The following is a 13,855-nucleotide window of genomic DNA, read 5'->3' as shown; positions in this document are numbered from 1 at the left end:
CATCATTGTAATCAACATGAATTTTATCTTACTTTCAGAGAAATCAGCCAGTACTGGCAGTAGCTTTTATACTTGATTATTATAGTACTGTGAAATACATGTATTATGAATTTTTTTATGATTCCAAGGTTTAAAGAGTTGTGTAACAAAACATCTAAATGAATAAAATACATTCAAGTTAATGTTGAAAACATTTTTTTGTTAAATTAATTGGTAATTGTATATATGTTAGTACTTACCATTATGTGTATGATGATTTTTTTTTCAGAAAGTCTATAAATATGTTACAATTATTTTTTCTACAGAATTTACTACATTAACTAGATATTAATAACTTGTTTGTAGATGACACCTAGTCAGTTCATGTTTGACATGCAGATGGACACAGAGCAAAAGTTGGCTAATACTCATACCATGAAAATACCAAGGAAAGTTGAACTACTTGATATGGCAGACACAAGTCTTCAAAAGGTAACAGGCGTACAAATATAATATACCTTAAAGGAAGAGATTGTTTAAAATTCACAAATTTCATCATCTAAAGTATAGGAAAACAAATTATTGTTTTTGTAAATTAAGTGTTGCTTCTATGTAACAAAATTTTCTGTAACAAATTTGATAATTTTAGAAGTATTTTACTTCATGGAATTTATTAGGTTCAAACCTTAGATATACTGTCGTAGTTCTCAGTGCAAAAGCGTAGACTTTTGTTGTGAATTGAAAAAATTGACAGATTTTAAATTGTCAAGCAATTTCACATGAAAATAAAGGAGTAGTGTACTGTCCAGCTTATTATACTTTATGAAGCACAAATCAATGTATATTTGAATGCTAATGAATTTACTTTTATTGGCCATGTTGCAGAAAGATGATAATGTTTCTAAGCCAACGGTAAATTGAAAAATTGTTGTTTGATTATATGCAATATTCATTATTTTAAGTATTAAGTTTGCATGTATATAAGTATTTTCTTATTTTGTTTGTTTATAGTTTAATGTTAAAATAAGGCATGACAAATTAAATGAAAAGTATGAAATCAGTTGTCATAATTTGAACATCTCATTTTCACATCAGATTAACATTTATGAAAAAAACTATATGGCTTGGCAAAACCATATTTGCCTCATTTACTTATCAAAAAGCAATTGTGAAAAAATATTGCCATTTTTCATAAATTTAAACATACAAATCTCATTTAGGTTATTAAAACTTAATAGTACCAAAACAAATTTTTCTATGCATGTGATAAATTGTTCAGTTGTTGTTGGAAAGAAAGTTTTTGACAGTTAAATCTATTTGTATTTTCAGTTTTCACAAGTGAATATTGATGAACCAATGTTCCAGCCATACCCATCAGAAGTAACATTCCAGAATTTTGAGCCATATCAAGTATATGAAGTGCCTCTGATCCTTAGAAACAATGACAAGGTAAATAGTTGATGGAGATATTGGTCTAAGATTTGTTTGCAGTAAAAAAAACAATATGTATGTTAAAGGAGATGTTTGGTATTAATCTCTAAATTACCCAAAGTAAATTTAACAGCAAATTAAACTAGCAAATATCTACTATCAAAATATTTATTTAAACGACTAAAACATGAAGATATAAACAATAATAATCACTGACGACCTTCATTAATTGGGAAAGATTGTTAGTACTAACCTTTGATATAATTAATAATAGTTATAAGTGTAGAATGTTTCTTTTATTTTAGGTACCCAGATTAGTAAAGGTAACACAAGCAGATTCCCCATACTTCAAAGTAATCAGTCCACATGATGTTGGACATAAAGTAGGACCAGGACTACCCACAACATTCAGAATTCAATTTAAACCTGAAGAAAAAAAGGTAATTTTTAATATTACCAGGATTGAAAAAAAATATATATATATATATATGATGATATTGATATAAGTGACGCAACTGAAAAATATTGCCATTTTTTTCTTTTTTTAATTTTTGGTATGGTTGTAAATAATCATTTCAATACTCTGTTGAGTTTTTTGTTTTGGTACATCCTTTGCTTATTTAGCAATACAATACTTGAACACTTTTAAATCCCTTAACTGTCACAGAGGAATTTTTTTTTTATTGTGTTCAAACATTTCATGACAGCAGTATCAAGTTAAACAAATGAAACCAAATTTGTTCTGTTAATAGTGTTAACAAAATGAAATTCCTATTTATATGATTTAGGACTACAACCATGAACTAGTATGTATAACAGAACGAGAGAAGTTTGTGGTACCAGTCAGAGCTATTGGATCCAGAGCTGTCTTAGATTTCACAGACAACATTCACTTCCCACCTGGACCTGTTAAATATGCACACTCTAGGACATACCTAGTTAGAAACATAGGAAACATGGAGGCCAAGTTTACACTGTCTACTGAAAAGTAGGAATTCTTTATTGTGAAAATATTATTAACATGATATTATTATGGACTTAAAATGGATTTAATTTATAATAAAAGATGTTCATCAAATGAAAATTCAATAAAAACATTATACTTTTTACAATTCTATTTTAAAGATGTTATTCTGTTTTTTTTTTGGTTTTCCATAAAAAAGAGGTTTTTTAATTTTTTATTTCACTCATCAGTCACTGAAGCAGTAATACAGCAAATACAATAACTATTGGTACATAGGTACAAGTGATGATGTCAAGACAGTATAAATGTATTGGCAAATTTTCTGTGCTTTTTATGTATATTTAGCACATTCTGTTTCTTTTACTTCAGACCCTTCTCAGTTACACCAGAAATAGGAACATTACCTGTACAAGAGAGCATGCAAGTAACAGTAGAATATAATCCACAAAAGACAGGGGACCACAACTCTGAACTTGTTGTTAGCTATGATACAGGTAAAGATTACAGAAGACACCTTTTTATGTTATTCAAGGGGATTGTATGTATTTTTACAGTATGATAGTAGTGGACATGTTGGTGCGTCTCTGTGTTAGTTTCTTCTGTAACAGGTCAAAGTTTTGTATTAAACTAGTTAACCATGAATTTTTCCTGGGTGGACCTAGTGTCCGATGTACACATATTCTTATTTTATGTATATTTTTGCTTGGCTTATAATCATATTCCATGATTTACAGTACTTTCCCAGAATTAAATGTATGTCTTCATTAATCACAGGTTCATGAAAAGTAAAAGTTTTGAAACTTGACTTTGGTTCATAACCCTACCGAGGGAAGTTACTATGACACAAGTTAAATAATCATGAAAATCTGATACTTCTGTTTTGAATAGGAGATCTATGAGATGAAATTTCCTAAATGATTTCAGAAAATTGTTGGAATACACAGCAGGAAAAAGATCCATGCTAGTTTACTTATTTTAAAATGTAAATTGTTCATCCAGTAATGAATTGTTATTTTTTTATTTTTCTGCAGGAGAAAATGTGTATATAAGTCTTTATGGTGCTGCACAGAATTCTAGTGTAAGACTTGACAAAAACACAATAAAAATGGAGAACACCTACATTTCAATGGCCAATCAGAGAACTGTTACCATACACAATAGGTCAGATGTAATATGTCACTTCAGGTGGACAAAATTTTCTACACAGGAACAAGAAGATGAAGAAAAGGCTTTGTAAGTTTATATTTACAAAATAAATGTGTATAACGACGAAGGTTGTCTTATCCATTTATGATTTGTAACCCTTTCATAGCCATGTGGTTAATGAATTAATAGATTTCTGTTGATCTTGAGTATGTGTAGCCATTTTTTTTTAATCTGAATGATTTTTTCCATTTTGCATAAAAAAGGACTTTCCTCATGCCATAGTTGAGGAGATATATATTATATTACTCAACTTTTGACACTTTCAATGCACATTGAAATTTTTTTAATCAGGATTGTGACATTTACAAATCTTTACTTTAATACATATACAAATATGAAGACACAGACCGTAGCTTAACTATTAAATATATTATAAATATGATAATCTTATACATATATTTAAATAAGAAATATATCAAGATTAATTTTATAATATGTTATACTTATGATATACAGTTTAGAACAGGATTAGGGAATGATGAACTGTTTATATCTTTTACAGAGCCATAAGTGCAGTTCAGAGGGATGAGAATAATGACAAGAAAAGTTTCTGGGAGGAGGTGATGAAAGATCCTACATTACAAGACAAAGTATCCATTCTCACTCGAACATTCCACAATAAAAAAATGGTAATTGGTGGTTCTTAAAAAAATTATTGGTGTATTATTGGACAAAAAAACAAAAGATAAAAGATATATACTCAATTTTGATAATAAAATAAAAATTAAAAGCCTCTTAAAGTTGATAGTAACACATTTTTCACAGCATTTTAAGGAAATCAAGAAATTTTCAACTATATCAAGATAAGCAAAAAGTTAAACATTGTTTAAAAGATATAATAAAAAAATTAAATTTATAAGTGAATTCATGTCACTTTACAAGGAATAATAATGATTGAAAAAAGTAAATCAAGATCAGTGCCTTGTCTGTATGTCTCACTCTGTATCTATTCGTAAGATAATTGACCATCAAATGAATTCCCCTTCCCCTACTAAATATTGCATATCACATATAGAACAAATGAATAAAATTTTTTCTTATAGGTTATTGATAAAGACTCTATGTTGTTTGATGACCAAGAACTAAAAATAGAACCTGTGGAGGGTGATATCTGGCCAAACACATCATTTGACATCAATGTCATTTTCAAACCAAGAGAATCCAAGAGTTATATACTAACAGCTTTCTGTGATGTAACTGGACGTGAGACATTTTTACCACTGAGAATAAAAGGAGAGGGAATTGGACCAAGTGTGAAATTCTCCTTTGACACGTTAGACTTGGGAAATATTTTTATTGGCTCTAAACATACATATGAAATTATTCTAGCCAATCATGGTGACATTGATGCTATTTATAGTGTTCTACCAAAACATACAATATTTGGACCATGTTTCCAGTTTGATCCTTCAGAAGGAATTGTTATGCCAGGAGGTCATCAGGCCATTGCTATTAACTTTACTAGTCCATATCTTGGCGATTTTGAGGAAACATTTAGTTTTCAAGTTGATGGACAACCTGAACAAATCCAAGTCAAATTTTGGTATGTTGTATATTTACTTTTAAATTCATCCATATATTTAACAAATACTTGTTCGCCTTATAAAAAAAAAACGGGATATTCTTAAGACAAAGAATTTTTAAGTGAAAAAGTATGATATGGATTTATGTGAGACATTATCCAAAATATACAGAGCAAAAACAAAAACTTAAGCCTTTGGCACTGTCCTTAAAGATGAATGTAAACACACACCATACCTAGGGCTTCAGTTTTAAAAAAGTTTCATGTAATTCTAGTTTTGAAAATTAAGACATTGGAAGATTACATTCAGTCAGGGAAATATAAATGGTCACTGATTTTAAGAATTAAGATATTTAAGAAGTACCAGATTTTCCTAATTGACAAGATATATACTTACGGTGAATTTTGTCATAATTTTTTATGTGGACTATATTGTTTTATGTTTTACTTTTTATTTACAGTGGAACAGTGATAGGTCCAACATTCCAGTTTGATGTCCCTCGCCTCAAATTTGGAACTATATCATATGGTATAATTTTATTCTTATTTTCCAATAAATGTGTAAATATAAAAGTACATGTGTTTTATAGTTGTAGGCATATCCTTCTTTAAACCAATATTTTAATATTTTTTCCCAATATTATGAAAAGTTCTTGAATTCTTTTAATTTACTCTAATTTTTAGCTCACCTGGCCCAAAGGGCCAAGTGAGCTTTTCTCATCACTTGGCGTCCGTCGTCTTCGTCCGTTAACTTTTACAAAAATCTTCTCCTCTGAAACTACTAGGCCAAATTTAACCAAACTTGGCCACAATCTTCATTAGGGTATCTAGTTAAAAAATATGTCCGATGACCCCGCCTGCCAACCAAGATGGCTGCCATGGCTAAAAATAGAACATAGGGGTAAAATGCAGTTTGTGGCTTATATCTCTGAAACCAAAGCATTTAGAGCAAATCTGATGAGGATAAAATTGTTCATTAGGTCAAGATCTATCTGCCCTGAAATTTTCAGACCAATCAGGCAACTCGTTGTTGGGTTGCTGCCCTTGAATTGGTAATTTTAAGGAAATTTTGCCGTTTTTGGTTATTATCTTGAATATTATTATAGATAGAGATAAACTGTAAACAGCAATAATGTACAACAAAGTAAGATCTACAAATAAGTCAAAATGACCAAAATGGTCAGTTGACCCCTTAAGGAGTTATTGCCCTTTATAGTCAATTTTTAACCATTTTTCGTAAATTTTTGTAATTTTTTTTACAAAAATCTTCTCCTCTGAAACTACTAAGACAAATTTAACTAAACTTGTCCACAATCATCATTAGGGTATCTAGTTTAAAAAATGTGTCCGATGACCCAGCCCGCGAACCAAGATGGTGGACATGGCTAAAAAATAGTACATAGGGTAAAATGCAGTTTTTGGCTTATATCTCTGAAACTAAAGCATTAAGAGCAAATCTGATAGGTTAAAATTGTTCATTAGGTCATGATCTATCTGCCCTGAAATTTTCAGACCAATCAGGCAACACATTGTTGGGTTGCTGCCCCTGAATTGGTAAATTTTTAAGAAAATTTTGCAGCTTTTGGTTATTATCTTGAATATTATTATAGATAGAGATAAACTGTAAACAGCAATAATGTACAGCAAAGTTAGATCTACAAATAAGGCAACATGACCAAAATTGTCAATTGACCCCTTAAGGAGTTATTGCCCTTTATAGTCAATTTTTTACAATTTTCATAAAATTTGTAAATTTTTGTAAATTTTTACAAAGTATTTTCCACTGTAACTACCGGGCCAAGTTCATTATAGATAGAGATAATAGTAAGGAGCAAGAATGTTCAGTAAAGTAAGATCTACAAACATATCACCATCACCAAAACACAATTTTGTCATGAATCCATCTGTGTCCTTTGTTTAATATGCACATAGACCAAGGTGAGCGACACAGGCTCTTTAGAGCCTCTAGTTTAATTTAAGATTGAAAATAAAATCAGATGATAGTTTATTCTGTGTAAATGAAAATATACCTGCTTAATATTTGTAATACATGTTTTAATTTATTGAGAAGGCTGTGATTCCATCTCAGTCTATAATTTTTAAAATTTTAATGACCCTCATCAGAAATCAGCTTTTGTTGTCATAAAATCTGTTTCCCAGTCTCAGCATCCTCATAAATGATGTTTCAAATAAGCAAAGTGTGAAATAATGACTTTCATTTGAAACACTACCATTTTTCATTTGGTCTATTCTTTAAATTGCTTTTATCATAAGATAACCAAAAACTATAAACGTAGATATTTCCAAGGCTTGATATTTCCTCAGGTGTAAAATTCATGCAACAGATATAATTTCACTTCACACCATTGTTTCTGCTTTCTACAAGCTATTTACACCGGATATATTTTCACAGATTTAACTTGATCATGAAATAAGCTTAAATAACCTGAGCGAAAATTTCCATGTTTATATTTATGCAACAACCCACAAAGTGCCTGCAATGCTTTGTTTGCTATAAATTTATAGTATGCTTTATACAAGAAAATCATTGTTATATAAATTGTAGGTTTCTTAAACACACAGTCCTGTACCTTAATGAACACATCATTGGTTCCTATGAAGTTTACATTACGAGTACCAGGGGATGGCATAGCAGAGAGCATTTGTGGGACAAGTGATTTAGATAGCAACAGATCCCAAATGGGATCTCCCGCCCCTATTGCAGCCAGAGCTGGACCGCCAAAGGAATTTGAAATACTGCCAGAATCTGGAATACTTCAGCCCCAAAGTGAAGTCAGAATCACTGTTAACTTTATCTCAAACACAATCAAGAAATATGAAATGAACTTAGTTGTTGATGTTGAAAATGTTGGAGAGGAAATCCTTTCACTGCCAATTTATGCAAAGTATGTACATTTTCTATGAGATATCTGTTTTCTTATATATATATATTTTATATAAAATGTTGGTATTTTAAAGAATATTTTACAACTGTACTTTTACAATTATCCTATTAATCAGATGGAGAATATTAGTAAATTTACACTAAATTTAAACATTATTTTCAATCATAAAACTATTGATAATTGAACAGTTTGGTCTTACTTTGAATAAGAAACCCACAGTGATTAAGTTCATGCTACTATGATATAATAATTTACATTGTAGGTGTGTTGTCCCACCAATAACAGTATTGAGTCCAATATTAGACTATGGGCGATGTTTCCTAAGACATCCATATGAACATTCTGTTAAGCTTCATAATGACACGGATTTACCTGCGAAATATGAACTTTTAACCCAAGCTGTGAATGAAGATACTCCTATTACATACACCAGTCCTAAAATGAAGGTTTGTATTGAATAATGACACTTAATGAACCTCACACTGTTCAGTTCAGTTTCTTGTATATTCCTCCATTAATTGTGGAGCACCACCCATAGGGTATAATTATCACTGTACAACATGAGCTACTATGAATTTCTTATGATTTTAATGAAGTATAAGTAATATTATGTCCAAAAGTTATGTTATGTGTGCACTTTAAAGTGTTTACATTTATTAATTGTATTTTGTCTTTATTTAAAAGGAAATGAAAATGCTATACTCATGATTAAGAAGACATGAATGATATCAAGACTCATAGAAAAACACATCTATGCAAGACAAATTAAAGTTTGAGTTTCATTGACATGTTTCTAATAATAGTTTTTATCATTTTAGGGTATAGTAGAACCCCATTCTCTGACTGAAGTACCCATGATAATCCAATCCCAGATGTTAGATGAACAGGATATTATAGGACAGTTTGCCATATTTGGTAGTCCTGATCCACCACTGGTGAGTAACAGCATCTTTTACCTGATAAAAAGTTTTGATAATGGTAATATCATTTTGTCTGTTTAAGTAAATAAATGCCATTTTTGTATTAAAGAAAAGCGTTGATGAAAAGTTCAATGATCAGTCATGGAAATAATGGTAACAACTCAAATCGTGTTTCTTGGATTCCATATTCTCATTTAGTCACGATTTTGTTACATTCAAATATAATTAGTGTTTTATAATGCAGTTTTAACATTTGATGTAGAATGTTAGTCTTTGCTCTGAATGAAAAAAAAAAGATAACATTATATGTTTTCTTTACAGCCTGTACATATAGCTTGCATTGGTGAAGGACCCGTAGTTCATATCTCACCGCAGAGTATAGACTGGGGAATTGTTCCTGTTCTTTCAGAAAGACCTATGAAAGTTGTTTTATCTAATGAATCGCTCATTCCTGCCAAGTTTACAGCACATATGGTCCGACCAAAATCTGCTTTCCGTGTTGAACCCCAAGAAGGTGAAATTGGACCAGAGAAAAGAATGGAGATTACTGTCACTGCTAACTTGGATGATTGTGTCAGGTAATTAGTGCACATTATGTTACAAACTTGACGATATGTATTTTTTAAAGCATTTATATTCTAGATACCTACATCATGCTACTGGTTAGTTCAATTTAAATTCTGTCGAGAGCTATGAAAAAAAAATGAAATTGCTCATATGGAACTCCAGTTATTTTGACTAATTCAAACTGTTTCCCCTGGCATGCTCAGAGATTCTTAATTTCAAGAAGTAGCAATAATTTTAGATAGCTCATTTTAAATCTTAAATTGACCAATTACCAAGAAAAGTAAGAATAAGCTTTCAATGTTTTTTGCTGTATCAAAAGAGCACGTATTTATCTTCTCCAAATTATTTAAGAGTACAAATGTATATAAATGAAATAAAAAGAAACATAGTGTTTTTTGGCTTCTGAAGATTTTCAAACTTTTTCTCCGAAATAGGAACTATTCAAAAACAGGATCACTTGATGTTTTACTAGTTTTCTAAGAATTTATATCTTAAAACAAAAGTAAGACTGAAAATATTGCTACTGTTCTACAAAACAGATCAAATTAAAATGTAACTACCCTATATGTAATTTATGACCTAACAAGATTTTTTTTTTAGATTCCAAGATAAACTACAAATAAATTTCATTGAGAGCCAAGTACGACAAATACCTCTGGTTGGTTATGGACAGGGAACAACTATTGTATCAGAACCAAAACTGACATCAACATTTGACTTAGGACCAAACTTTAGGTAAGTGCTAATTGGCATATGGAACCTGCCATTTTGCTTTTCTTTGTCAGCATTTTTTTATTCTTTATTTATGGTAAACTTTTAATTATTTTGAATATAGAGATTATAAAATACTCAAAATTAGTATTTTTGATGGAAATCAATAAAAAATGATTTTGAGGATTATGTTTTACAGTAACAGACCATTGAAGAAGACAATTATGTTGACAAACAAAGGGAGACGACACCAACAATTAGTTTGGAGTACAGATGGATTTCCATCTCTTGGCAAGGGCAAGAAAGATCTAGCAGCTTACAAACCTCTCGACATGAAATTTAGGGTAAGTTAGTTCTATATGAAACTGGAAATAGCTTAACAAAAAATTAAAAAATATGTTGAAGTTTTATTTAGACTGTATTTGTTATATATTGTTACACTTAGTTTTTCTTAGGAAATACACAAATAATTGTCAATGGTTGAACATTATTAGCAAAGATATAATTCTAGTTTTGAAATGGAGGATACATGTATTAGTACAACAGAACTGGAATGACATGTCGGATTTGAATTCATAGATTTATGACAAAATAATCATTTTTAGACAAAATTAATACAATAATTCTATAATATACAAGATTGTTGTTATCATAGTTTAATTCAACTTGTGGTTACAATTTTTGTTTGTTTGCAGAATGTACCTCCTCCCCAAGAACCTCCCAGACCAGTATTTAAAATAAATCCTAACAGATTTGATCTCCCACCAGGAACATCTATGGAAATGAACATTGAAGGATTTGTTGAAAGGTGAGTGTTTATGATAGCCAAAGGAATAAATATATAATTTTGAAAATTATTATGAGTAATAAAGCTTTTTGCTATATAGAGTATCAGTTTGGATTAATTGGCATAATTATAACTAAATGCATTATTCACTTTAATATGGGAAAGTGCAATGATTGTCCAAACAATTTGTAAATTCATGATTGTGTATAAATTTGTAAAATTACAGGATAATTTCATGAAGAAAACCGTATTTTATAGCAAACTATATGTATTTAACTACTTATTTCCTTAAAGATATTTTTTTGTTTTATGCACAGACATTGTAATTGATTGATATTGACAAAATAATTGTTTTGCAGTCCCCGGTATGTTAAAGAGAGACTACTATGTCATGCTATCATAGGTAGACAAGGAGGAAAGGAACTGATCATGAGAGTAGACCTATCTGCTGACTTCATCAGCCCTCTGTTAGAATTCTCTACAAAATCTGTCTACTTCAGGGTTGACAAGGTATAACTGCCATTTTGGATTTATCAGAGTTAGATATTAATATTTGTTTTAATGTAGATGCAAAAACTATTTAGCTAATATTTGATTCCAATAATACATATGAGATATACATATAAGGAGTCAGGCATTACAGATCTTCTATAAAAGCATGCAAAGCAAACCTTTGATCAACTTGCTTGCTATGTTTGTTTGGATATTTGTAAACAAAAGGTGGGTAGTCTGTTTGAGTCTGTTTACTATATACTGGAATTTGATTGGACAATAAACATTAACTTCATTGCATGTCAATTTTTATTGTCTAATCAAATTCCAGTATATACAAAACAGACTGAAACTCCACCTACCTATTGTTTGCAAACATCCAAGCAAACATAGCAATCAAATTGATCAAAGGTTTGCTTTGCATGCTTTTATAGAAGAACTGTAATGGTTGGTGTGGCCTGGTGTGTGGTCCAATATTTTTGGTGATATCTGTGATTCTTTTTATGTATGACATAAGAACTGTATATCAGTATGATCTACAGGTACTGTTGACTGACTTTGAATTGGTCTGTCACTTTTTTGCACTTTATTGCCCTTATCATGCATGGAATATTTACCACTGGAATTATCCAAACAACAGCCACACATTTTATAGCACTTACAGAAGAAATTTGATATATAGATAATAAGAGATGTATTAATGTAATAGTTTTTTGTTGTATCCACAAACTTTCATTCTTGACATATGTTTATTTATTTATAGAAACCAGATGATGAGTTGTCCCTACAGACCAGAGAACTGAAGATAATGAATGTATCAACATTACCACTTACAACTGGTCTTCAATTAAAATATCCCTTCCAGATTATACAAGATGATGGGTCAGAAACTTCTGAAATGGTTAGTATTGGTGATAACTCCTTTTGAATTACACAATCTGTATTTACCCAGCCTTCAATTTCTGAACACATATGTATTGGTGTACTGTTATTCAATTCTTTCATTGATAATTTTATTTCAGTAATTACATTTATAAAAATCTAATAGATGTCAAACTATAATCAGTCAAGTGGAAATACTCTGCTATTGGTAATTTTAAATAATTTTCATATCTTTATGTTTGGTGAAATAAATGTTTTTTGGCAATTGTGGGGATAGATTGAATGTTTCCAAGCTTGTAAGAACTTTTTCTACAAGTTGATCATATATGTGACATGTGCAATGTCCTGAACCAAATAAGCTTTAATGCTACTAATACTATTTAGGAATCATTTAATTGCTATTTTTAAGACCTGTCAATTATTTAAGATTGTGTATTGACCTCTAGATGTTGTTTCTTTTCTTGTGTTGCTGTGTTGCTGTCTCAATGATATTATACCCCACATTTCCTTTTGTTCCGAGTTTTTATTTTTGCTTTGTTTTTACAGGAAGTACACTTGGATGTTGGGAAGGATTACATGTTAAGGATACAGTTTGACCCTGCCTATAAAGAGGATTTACATATCAGAACTATTGATGAAATTTTACATGTTACTTATAAAGAACATCCTCATATTGTAAGATAATTCTTTAGCTGTTTTCAATTAGTAATAAGCTTGAAAGTTTCAATTATTGAATTTAAATATCACCATCAAGTTATCTGAACAATTTTTCAATGAAAAGTATTTTTAGTGTAATAATGCAGTTATGTTTATGGGTCTTATTTCAGTCAAAAAGATAAGTTTAGAACAAGACAAAACCAACTGTAATAGAAAAAACTGAATAAAGGAGTGGAAAAAGAATGCTTATAATGATAAAATTTATGAGATAGGTTTCGTGATATCTTAGATAATTAATTTTACATTATTCAATTTAAAAATGATCTGCAGTTTGATTTGACTTTATATAGGTTACTTCTTTCATAAGCCACAACTTCAAATTTTAAGATTGCTAAATCTTATCTATTAAAACTTTAAATGACTTTAAATGACATTACTTAAACTTTGTTTTCTTTTTCTTGTAGGATTATATTGCACTGAGAGGTGAAGTCTACTTTCCAAATATAGACTTTGAGAAGAGTGTTGTAGACTTTGGCTGTATTTTGAATGACACAGAAGTGACTAGATACATTAACATTACCAATAACAGTCCAATGGAGGTCCACTACAAATGGTCCTTTTTGATTGGAGACCAGCCTCTAACAGAGTTCAGAGCACCAGCTAAACCTACCACATTTTTGGAAGAGATTAAAGAGGAAGAGGAAGCCGGGGGTGAAGGTGAGGCTAAGATTGAAGTTTTGGTGTCACAGCCTACTGAAGAGCAACTGAATGTTGATGAAAAGTCAGAAGTGGAATCTACAAAGGTAATCTCATTACAATTATTTTTATTAT

General features: G+C 30.3%; 1 protein-coding gene across 4 annotated transcripts in view; it reads left to right on the top strand.

Annotated features, from left to right (window-relative positions):
• Positions 1-13,855, top strand: part of LOC127700951 (hydrocephalus-inducing protein homolog) — a 67,135-nt gene that overhangs the window by 1,244 nt on the left and 52,036 nt on the right. For all 4 annotated transcript variants that reach the window (XM_052204690.1, XM_052204689.1, XM_052204691.1 and 1 more), the window contains exons 3-22: positions 346-471; positions 1,309-1,428; positions 1,716-1,850; positions 2,199-2,398; positions 2,744-2,868; positions 3,406-3,607; positions 4,083-4,209; positions 4,624-5,123; positions 5,564-5,631; positions 7,669-8,008; positions 8,271-8,454; positions 8,827-8,943; positions 9,250-9,506; positions 10,096-10,230; positions 10,406-10,550; positions 10,902-11,014; positions 11,353-11,503; positions 12,249-12,386; positions 12,914-13,042; positions 13,489-13,827. In XM_052204690.1, coding sequence (XP_052060650.1) covers positions 346-471; positions 1,309-1,428; positions 1,716-1,850; positions 2,199-2,398; positions 2,744-2,868; positions 3,406-3,607; positions 4,083-4,209; positions 4,624-5,123; positions 5,564-5,631; positions 7,669-8,008; positions 8,271-8,454; positions 8,827-8,943; positions 9,250-9,506; positions 10,096-10,230; positions 10,406-10,550; positions 10,902-11,014; positions 11,353-11,503; positions 12,249-12,386; positions 12,914-13,042; positions 13,489-13,827 — 3,651 coding nt within the window. The remainder of the gene's footprint in view (positions 1-345; positions 472-1,308; positions 1,429-1,715; positions 1,851-2,198; positions 2,399-2,743; positions 2,869-3,405; positions 3,608-4,082; positions 4,210-4,623; positions 5,124-5,563; positions 5,632-7,668; positions 8,009-8,270; positions 8,455-8,826; positions 8,944-9,249; positions 9,507-10,095; positions 10,231-10,405; positions 10,551-10,901; positions 11,015-11,352; positions 11,504-12,248; positions 12,387-12,913; positions 13,043-13,488; positions 13,828-13,855) is intronic.

The sequence above is a fragment of the Mytilus californianus genome, unplaced genomic scaffold (genome assembly GCF_021869535.1).
Source record: "Mytilus californianus isolate M0D057914Y unplaced genomic scaffold, xbMytCali1.0.p SCAF_5, whole genome shotgun sequence".
Taxonomy (NCBI): domain Eukaryota; kingdom Metazoa; phylum Mollusca; class Bivalvia; order Mytilida; family Mytilidae; genus Mytilus; species Mytilus californianus.
This window is presented reverse-complemented; position numbering and strand designations above follow the sequence as displayed.